The sequence below is a fragment of the Manis javanica genome, chromosome 14 (genome assembly GCF_040802235.1).
Source record: "Manis javanica isolate MJ-LG chromosome 14, MJ_LKY, whole genome shotgun sequence".
Classification (NCBI taxonomy): Eukaryota; Metazoa; Chordata; class Mammalia; order Pholidota; family Manidae; genus Manis; species Manis javanica.
The window spans coordinates 18267680-18278382 of NC_133169.1; the positions used below are offsets into that span (position 1 = coordinate 18267680).

General features: G+C 39.3%; 1 protein-coding gene across 4 annotated transcripts in view; it reads right to left on the reverse strand.

Moving 5' to 3' along the window:
• The window catches only part of KCTD3 (potassium channel tetramerization domain containing 3), a 47928-nt gene extending 38119 nt beyond the window's left edge, over window positions 1-9809 (reverse strand). Inside the window, exons 1-4 of one of the 4 annotated variants that reach the window (XM_073222148.1) lie at window positions 9379-9809; window positions 3115-3168; window positions 2823-2868; window positions 1157-1230 (exon numbers count right to left, since the gene is read on the reverse strand). In XM_073222148.1, coding sequence (XP_073078249.1) covers window positions 1157-1230; window positions 2823-2868; window positions 3115-3168; window positions 9379-9461 — 257 coding nt within the window. In that variant the 5' untranslated portion in view covers window positions 9462-9809. The other 3 variants (XM_073222146.1, XM_073222150.1, XM_073222149.1) reach the window with 3 other exon arrangements.
• Window positions 9810-10703: the final 894 nt, after the last annotated feature.

Sequence of the window (10703 nt, forward strand, 5' to 3'; positions counted from 1 at the left end):
CTAGCTGTGGATTAGTCATAGGAACACAAAATAGAAGTAAATTTAGGCATGATTTGATTGACTAAAGATCAAATGCTATGGGTCAAAATAGTTTTACTCAAGAAAAAGCAGTAAGTAGAAACTTCTCACCTCCACCCAATCCCAGGCCAAAATCCAGACAAACAAAAAGCCTCAACAAAATCTTTTATTCATTCAACAAATGTCTACTGAGCAGCTACTACAGCTCAATTTTAACACTGGGAGTATAGCAGGAAACAAACCAGATCTAAAAAATCTTTGGGAGCTCATATTCTAATGAATATAAGCCAAAAATTATATAATATTAAAAAGAAGTACCTCAAATAAACAATTAGAATTTTAAAAGCTGTACATAGAAAGAGTATTAGTAGATCCTAAGTGAAAGTTCACTAGGAATATGTAGAATAAAAGAACAGTAAAATACAAAATAGACTGTAGCTTCCTGTTCCGAAAACAGACTGGTTGATTTAAACGGTCATTCACTTATGCCCAAAGAAAATCATGTACTGAACCCTTACTACGCATCAAGCCCAATGCTAGATACTAAGGATATACAGTAAACAGTGCTTGCCTTTTGGAATTTAAAGTCTAATGGAAGACAAGACTACTGAAATGGAGTAAGTATAATGAATGCTGTGATGGTGACAGTACAGGAAACTACGAAGACATTTATTGGGGGAATGAGCAGAGATCACTGAAGTCAGGACTAAGACCAAAAAGGGAAGAAAATATTGAAGCAAAAGAAATTAAGTGGGGGCAAGATTATGACAGACAGTGTTAAGAAACAATACCAAGTACAAAATTCTTAGCTGTTAATCAATACTATTAAATGAGTGTTTTAAGCAGAATAGCAACCAGATCAGATTTATGTTTTTAGAAGATAATTATGGCTGCAGTGTGGAAAGTAAGTTGGAAGGATGTAAGAATGAAGGCAGGAAACTGGTTGGGAAGCTGTTGCAGTAGTCCGGAGGAAGATAGGACAGTGGCCTATATCTATGAGAGTTCAATTCTGAGGAAACTTTCAAGCAAAAACAATCTTGGAAAAAAAAACAACCAGAACAAAGCCCTCTTCTTCATAAAATATATCAAAATACATGTCTATCAATAAGAATTTGCTTTAAAAGGATGTATTTCTTACCGTAAGTCCAGCTCTTTTGTCCGAAGAAAATTTAAAATGGGTGCAAATGCTGCTGGATCTCTATCAATAAATATCTGTAAATGAAGAACTGTTTTATTTTCAATTTTAAACTTCTAACTTTAATATCTGTAACATTAAATTAGGGAACAAATGTTAAATTATGTAAACACTACATTTCATTGATTTCACTTTTATATTTTATTTTTTGTAAAATTAGAATGCAGTTATAAATAACTGTGTGCAATTAATGTAATATGCTGTGTTTCCCCCATAAAAAAACTATTATTAGATTGATATATTTTAACATGTAGGAAATATGGTATCTATTTATGGATAACTTTGGTAAAAGTGACACCCAAGGGAAATTTTTCTCTGAAATATTCTAGAATTCAGTAAATGCTTTAAAAATTTATGTAAATAATACTTCTATTATCTGATCATTAATTATTGTTAACAGTGATTGGGACTTGAATAATTCGTGATTCATATGGGAATCCTTAAAACAACAACGTACTTTTATCATACACACAAATAAATCAAAGAAGTAAATACTGCATGCCACTATCCAAACTTGAAAAGAACACTATTCCCATTAACACTTTTACATCCCACTATCTCAATTTCCTCAAGCACTGGTGGGTAGGGGATGATGACAAAAAACATTTTTTAAAAATAAAAATACAGCAACACAAGTGGAAAATAAAATGCTTTAAAAATATGAAATGCATAACTAATAACTTTTTACAGGAATGTGTAGTAACACTACTTTGAATTAATTACAAAAGCTCTAACCATAAAATTGAACATCTTTTAGAGCTTATGTAGGTCAATTAGATAGGAGAATGCAACAATTAATAAACACCTTTATACAATGATCAATTATGTTTCTACACTGAATGAAGTTTTCTAGCTTCATACATGCTTGCTTTTGTTTTTATTGGAACCAGTCAGAAGTTGAAGAAACACCACAGATTTGTGGAGACCTCACTACTGATATCTTGTTTATGTCTCATATGGGCATACCTGCTTTTGCTGCTTTTACTTCATCTGCTAATCCTATCACAGCAAAACAACACCTCTGGTCACTCTTGTTGCCTCCAGACAGACAGCCCTTTTCATTTTGTGAGTGCTGGACATCTACCTTACATGCTGTTGTGCACATTAAACCTACTTTTATAAACCTGTATTTCTGTACTGAAATTTAATAGTTCTTTACTTCCATCACTCCACTATTGCTTTACAAGTTCTTATTCTCCAAAATAAAAAACTGTAGGGCTTTACTCATTTGCAATATCTTACCATTCTAATTTAATGTCAAAATAATTCAGTATTTACAGTCCTCTACTTACTGTTAAAGTTTGTTAGGGATTAAAAGAAGTATATCCTCTATTGACAATGTAAGCTCATATCCTATAGTCTCTAGAGTCATGAATACTTAATTGCCACATGCAGTATTCCCTGTTTTGAGAATTACACTCTCCTCTATAATTATGGAACACTCCATATGTAACAAGAAATGTAACATTTTAGGCACATATATGTCACTTTCATTTAGTGGTTATTAAAAGATCACGTTTCCTATCTTCTTAGAGTTACTATATAATAAGGATCAAGCATTGCTAAGCACTAATTAATCTAGTTTAGAATATGTAAATATTATACTCACTGCACCAGTTTCGTCTCGAAGTGTTGAAATTCTTCCACTCAACAAGCTGGAAGTCAATAATAAACTATTGTTAGTTTTTAAAATCTGAGTATGAATTAAGTGCTAATTCTTTATCAAATATCAGACTAATACAAATGAATCATTCTATCTCCAAAGTAAAATAAAATTTAAAAATTCTATTTTAAGAGTTATGAAATTTTATTCAAGAAATAAAGATATTAATTTGACAAAATTTGTATTACCTTGATAATAAAATGTATTAAAAATATTACTAAAAAACTACATGAAATACCTGGAAAAAAATGAATCTGGAATCCACATGAGAGTCTGCCTTGAGGTACTAAATCTGCAATTAAAATTTACCTGGATTATAAATGAGAACATGATTTGAAATTTGAATGTTAATTAACTTGCTTTAATATGCTGGCTCATCTTTTACAAGTTGTTGCACAGGTATAGCTATTACCAACTTACTACATTTAATGTTTTTAAATTTTGCTACTTCGATTCAGTTAAGAATATTCAAACAGCTCCCAACAAAATTAAATAAGTAACTCACTGATAGATGTTTCCCAAATCACTGCTTTCCAGCATGCCAACATGCTGAAGAATCAACATAAGCCCATCATACCAAGTACAAACTTCTCAACATAACATTCAAAATTACCAAGTCTCGTTCACCTCTCCAACACAAACTGTTTATGCCTCTAATAAGAGTACTTCTTAATATGCCCAAACAATTCCTGCTCACTATCATTTCCATATCTTTATTTATCCCAGCTAGATGACTTCCTCATGTCCAAAAATCCAAGTCCCATCCATCTTGACATCACTCAGGTTTTACCTTCTTTTAATGGTTTTTCCAAATATTCTATCCTATATTATCTTGGAGCTTATGGTAATTCCATTTTACATACTACATTTAACACTTTATATGTAGTCTTGGGCTATCCATCACTGTTGCATTCAATCTTTCAAAAATCACTCGGTATATCATTGTTTTCAGCTTATCATTTAATCAAATTGGCTTATTACCAATTTGGGGGGAACTTTATCAAAGCCTAGTGTTACAGACTGGAACAAAAAAATTAAATAACTGACGCAAACTGATATAACAAAGAATGCCCATACAGGGCTCATACAATCTAGCCTTGTCTCTCATTATCTCACTAAGACTCATCACACTGAACCACCCATGTATTTTTTACTCTCTGCCTCCATCAACATGTGTCCTCATGCAGGAGAGTCTTTCACTCTACTTTCATTCCACTTATTTTCTAGTATTATATGACTGTTTTAAAGAAGTTCCTGTGCTTATTAATCAAATTAAGAAAGGAGCCAATTTATCCAAGAAAACATGGCAAAATTTCTCAAGTGTATTTCTTAGAAGAATCTTTTAAAAAAATGAGAAGCAGATTACTAGTCACAGGAACTGATTTAATCAAACAAATAAGCAAATCTCTATCACATCAACAAAGAGGACAAAAACCACATGATCACTCCATAGATGCTGAAAAAGCATTCAACAAAATTCAACACCCATTCATGATAAAAACTCTCAACAAAATGGGTATAGAGAGCAAGTACCACAACATAATAAAGGCCATATATGACAAACCTATAGCCAATATCATACTTAACAGTGAAAAGCTGAAACCTTTTCCTCTAAGATCGGGAACAAGACAAGGATGCCCACTCTCACCACTTTTATTCAACATAGTTCTGGAGACCCTAGCCATGGCAATCAGACAACACAAAGAAATAAAAGGCATCCAGATTGGCAAGGAATAAGTCAAACTGTCACTGTTTGCAGATAACATGATATTGTACATAAAAAACCCTAAAGAATCCACTCCAAAACTACTAGAACTGATATCGGAATACAGCAAAGTTGCAGGATACAAAATTAATACACAGAAATTTGTTGCATTCCTTTACACTAGTGGTGAACTAGCAGAAAGAGAAATCAGGAAAACAATTTCACTCACAATTGCATCAAAAAGAATAAATTTAACCAAGGAAGTGAAAGACCCATACCCTGAAAACTACAAGACACTCCTAAGAGAAATTAAAGAGGACATTAACAAATGGAAATAATTAATATTGTCAAAATGGCCATCCTGCCTAAAGCAATCTACAGATTCAACGCAATCCCTATCAAAATACCAACAGCATTCTTCAACGAACTGGAACAAATAGTTCTAAAATTCATATGGAACCACCAAAGACCCTGAATAGTCAAAGCAGTCTTGAGAGGGAAGAATAAAACAGGGGGATTCACACTTCCCAACTTCAAGATCTACTACAAAGCCACAATAATCAAGACAATTTGGTACTGGCACAAGAACAGACCCACAGACCAATGGAACAGAATGGAGAGTCCACATATTAACCCAAGCATCTATGGTCAATTAATATATGATAAAAGAGTCATGGATATACAATGGGGACATGACAGTCTCTTCAACAGCTGGTGTTTGCAAAACTGGACAGCTATATGTAAGAGAATGAAACTGGATTACTATCTCCATACACAAAAGTAAACATGAAATGGATCAAAGAGTTGAATGTAAGTCATGAAACCATAAAACTCTTAGAAGAAACATAGGCAAAACTCTCTTGAATATACACATGAGAAACTTTTTCATGAACATATCTCCCTGGGCAAGGGGAAAAAGGCAAAAATGAACAAATGGAACTGTATCAAACTGAAAAGCTTCTTCACAGCAAAGGACACCATCAGTAGAACAAGAAGACTTCTGACAGTATGGGAGAATACATTCATAAATGACATATCCGGTAGGAGGTCGACATCCAAAATATATAAAGAGCTCACACGCTGCAACAAACAAAAAGCAAATGATCCTATTAAAAAATGGGCAGAGGATCTGAACAGACATTTCTCCAAAAAAGAAATTCAGATGGCCAACAGGCACATGAAAAGATGCTCCACATCTCTAATCATCAGGGAAATGCAAATTAAAACCTCAACGAGATATCACCTCATGCCAGCAAGGAGGGCCGACATAGGAAAAAGAATAGGAACAACAAATGCTGGCAAGGATGCGGAGAAATGGGAACCCTCCTACATTACTGGTGTGAATGTAAACTAGTTCAACAATTGTGGAAAGCAGTATGTAGGTTTCTCAAAAACTCAAAATAGAAATACCATGTGACCCAGGAATTCCACTCCTAGGAATTTACCCTAAGAATGCAGCAGCCCAGATTCAAAGAGACATATGCAGCCCTATGTCTATCACAGCACCACTCTCAATAGCCAAAAAATGGAAGCAACCTAAGTGTCCATCAGTAAATGAATGGATAAAGATGTGGTGCATATACACAATGGAGTATTGTTCAGCCATAAGAAGAAAATAAATCCTACCATTTGCAACACCATGGATGGAGTTAGAGGATATTATGTTCAGTGAAATAAGCCAGGCGGAAACACAAGTACCAAATGATTTCACTCATTTGTGGAACATAACAACAAAGCAAAAACTGAAGCAACAAAACAGCAGCAGAGTCACAGAACCCAAGAACAGACTAACAGTTACCAAAGGGAAAGGGACTGGGGAGGATGGGTGGGAAGGGAGGGATAAGGGGATAAGGGGCAATATGACTAGCACACATAATGCAGGGGAGGGCACCGGGAAGGCAGTATAGCACAAAGAAGACAAGTAGTGTGGCTCTATGGCATCTTATTATGGTGACAGAGAGTGACTGTAATGGGGTATGTGGTGGGGGCTTGATAATGGGGGTAACCACAATGTTGCTCATGTGATTGCATATTAATTATACCATAATAAAAAATAAATAAATAAATAGGTAGGTAGGTAGATAGATAGATAGATAGATAGATAGATAGATAGATAGATAGATAGATAAGCAAATAAATAAGCAAGTCAAGTAAATGGTAAACTTCAGGATCCAAGGATCCACTGCAAAAATGAATCACTGTGTTTTGGAGGCCATCAGACTAATTCCAAATAAGGATCACTTGTAAATTGTAACCACTTTTCAAGTTCACTGCTCATTCAGCAAAACTGCTTGCAAATAATTCAAATTCTGTGTTACTTGAAAAATTACACAGGTCTGCTTAAAGTCGTATTGGCAATTGCAATTAAAATCAGCAGTTTGGGGTGTGTTTAGTAATCTGGAATTTCTGTGCAAAGGGATGGGACTCTCATCCCCACCATTTTCTTTTTTCAACGGAGTAAGACAAAAAGAAAAAAATCACAGAGCTCTAAAACTGGGTCCAAATATGACTTCACAAAAACTCTGACATTTAAAATTACTTATTCTCTGCTATACACATGGAAGCCTTCTCTATGGTTCGTTGTTTTTTCACTCTTTAACTCACAGCGTGCCAAAAAAGGGTCATGTGAAATTTGGTCTCAGCAAAAGTATTAATAAAAAATATTAGCATATCCAATATTTATACTCCTTGCTCCTTGCCTCCTACAATTAACTTAAAAGCAATCTAATTTAAATGATTTATTCTGCAATGTTACTATGCCAGAACTCTTGCATTTCCCATTCATTACTTCAACTTCCTTTATCAATCCTGTAAAGTCGGTAATATTGTCATTATACATTTCAGGAAACTGAGAAATAAAAAATAACTGACACAAGGTAACTGAGCTAATTAGACGTAAAGCCTGGGAACTAGAACCCCTATCTGTCTGACTCCAAAGTTCTCTGTCCCTGAGTCCTCCACCCTCTGTTCCCGGCCCTGTTTCATGAGGCCTCAACTCACACTCACTCAAACCAGAATTAATCACAATTTGAGTCATATTAGATTTCTTTCACTTCATTCATATAGTTTTGTAAATAAACAATATTAACGATTTTAAATGAAACCTCATCTTCTCTATTTTCTGAATCACCCGCAAAGTGTAAAATAAACCGTAACATTAGTCCTATAATTTCTTCGAGTATGTCAGGTGTGGAGAGGGAGCAAGGGAGGGACAGAAGGGAGCCCTTACCTGTAACAGGTGCTTCTCTGCTCATAATCAACTCTCCTGAGTATTACTCTGTCACTTACGAGACAACTTCAGTTCTATGCCACAGGTGGTTTCTCCCTGGGCAATTCAACTTTAATGACACTCACTTCAGAAATTTTTCTTGTCCAGTGACTTAATAGTGTTCATCTGTATTTTGTACAAGATCTAGATGACTTCCAGATCCCTTCTAGCTTAAAATGTTCCAGCTCCAAGATAAATGTCTTACACGATTTAAAAATTTAAACTGAATTTTGCAGTCATTAACAGACTTCACACATTAAGCCATCCACTTTTAATATAGGTAAATAACAATACTGTTCTTTTTCATAATACCGTGTGTCCTTTAGAATGTCTAAACAAACATACCAACAACCAACAGCAATTAGTAACACGCGCAGAGACTTTAAATGCCTACAGTGTTACTCTTCAATATGAATACACTCTTCTCCTCCATAAAGCTGACTCCTAGACAACAACAAAAATATAATTTCTTAAACTATTGAACAGTTTTGCTTTGGGGGATAAGGGAAAAGAAAAATGCAGAGAAAGAATGCTTACTGTTTCTTGTGCTGAGTTTCTCGGGTATACTTAGAAAACTATTCAATGTTCAGGATTAGAAGTGTATATACTTTTATCCCTATGGTTCACACTGTTATTACTCGCATTTTTTTAAATTAGTTGAAAGCCGGTTAGACGTTGAAACACTTTCATATGCACAGCAAAATACACTATATTCCAGGGCACTCACTCCATCATTTATCTCCTGCCAAGCTTACAACTCCATCCACCCCTTCCTTCAAACAGAGCTGACAAACTCCCGTTTCTAAGAGTGACTCAGAAACCACAGCAAATCCACACACACAAAAAAATATTTTCTCCCCAACAAACTGAATAAAAAGCATAGCAAGGTTAAGGAAGGCCAGAGGGCGGACAGTCCGCGAGCTCTGTTTGTTTACTGTGTGTGCCACGCGGTGCTAACACCCAAGGCTTCCCAACACCAGCTGTTTAAACTGCAGTTTCTAGACACACTGTCCTGGAAGTTGAACATATCCTTCAAAGCCGCGCACCCAAAAAGTCTGAAAGTGAGTGGCACCGTACTGCAAATCTACTGCACTCCCGCTCCTGAAATCAGCGAGATCACAAACAGCCCTAAATTAAGCGTAAGAAAGAACTCCGTGCTTTCTTGCCCAAGCAAGTCGCAACCTTGCTGACCGAAGAGAAAGGCAGGCAGGCCAGCTCACCTCCAACAGCCGCGCCACAGGCCCGCTCCTACCGCGCACGTTCCTCCGACACGAGCAGAACTGGGCAGGGAGGGCTTCACAATGTCCCCCCGAGCCCGACACCTCGGGGACGGAGGGCGACCCAGGGCGGCGCTCCAGGGCGGCAGCGCTCGGGCGCACGGGCGCGGTCCGGAATTCCGAGGCGCGCTGCCTCCCGCTTCCCGCGGCGGGCTCCTCACCTACTGGGTCCCGCCCGGGGCGCCCCGCTCCGCCCGCGCCCCCCGGAGGCCGCCCGCAGCAGGCCCGCTCCGAGCCCCTTCGCCGCCTCACCTGGTCCCGCCGACGTTCAGCTGCACGATCTCGCCGCTGCCGGCCGCCGCCGCAGCGAAGGTGCCGCAGTGCCCTCCCGCCATCTCGGGCGGCTCGGGGCGCGCACGCCGCCCTCCCTCCCCGGCCGGGGCCGCCGAGCTCGCGGTGGGAACCCGAGGCGGCGGTGGCGGCGGCGGCGGCGGCGGCCGCAGGGCCAGCGGGGCGGCGGGCGGGCGGGAGGTGCACGGAGCCTCCCCCACCTTCCCGGCCACCGGGCGGGGCTCTCCGGCGTCCGCCTCCTCCCCTCCGCTCCCGCGGCGCGGGAGGGCGGCCCGACCTCCGCCTCTCGCGGCCTCCAGGGCCTCTCTTCAGCGTGGGGCTTCCACCGTTGCCGCCGCCGCCGCCGCCGCCGCCGCCGCAGCGCGCCGGGAGGAGGGGTCGCCGCTCGGGACAAACTACCGCGGCGCTCAGCTCTTCGCCCGCGCCGGCGCGCAGGAGGAGGAGGAGGAGGAAGGCGGGGCCGGGGAGGAGCTTCCCAGTCCGGCCCGGCAGGCGCGGGAGGACGGCCGGGGAGGGTTCGCCTGGCGGGCCGCCTCTTCAGCTGGAGTTGCGTTTCTTCCTTCCTCCGTACGCGGCTCCATCTCTTTACTTTTCTATTTAAGATTTTCTGGTACCCGGAGTGAGATTTCCCAGGGCAAGGCTGGGCTGTGTGTTAAGCATATTTCGTGTCGACTTTTCTCCACGTGGATTTGTGAGACGAAAGGAAAATGTACTAGAGGTAGTAGACGTGATGCCTAAATGTACATAGTGCAAATGCAGTGAAATTGGGGGATTTAAAAACTTCATGGCGTTTACTTAGCTTCTTCAACCTCATCCCTACTCTTCCAAGCATTTTATCTGTTCTTAATGTTAAGCAGGGAAGGAAACAGGCAAAAACAAAAAAATCCCTAGGCTGTGTAGGGCTACATGTTTCTGGAATATAGTGAACGCTCAAGTAAGGTTAGACACACAAACACACCTTTGAACAATTTGGTTGTTTTTGCTTTAAGCAATATGAACTGGAACCCAAAGCCTTAATGGCTGCTAAAATATATTTTTCCAAGTTGTAATTCTACCGTAGCTACACCAGCTAACAAAGACAGTGCGTTGTTTCAGAGGTCATTAGTTTGTGCTACTAAATTATGCTTAAAAGAAACATAAGGTTCAAATGGGAGTCACTTTTGCTAACCCCCACCAAGATTTAACGCCTAACCTAATTTCAGTTTCAGCATCTCCCAGAAGTGGTATTTTAATCCAATCTAGAATTTCCTGGTCAGCACAAGTGAGGTAACCTGTCTGATAAGACT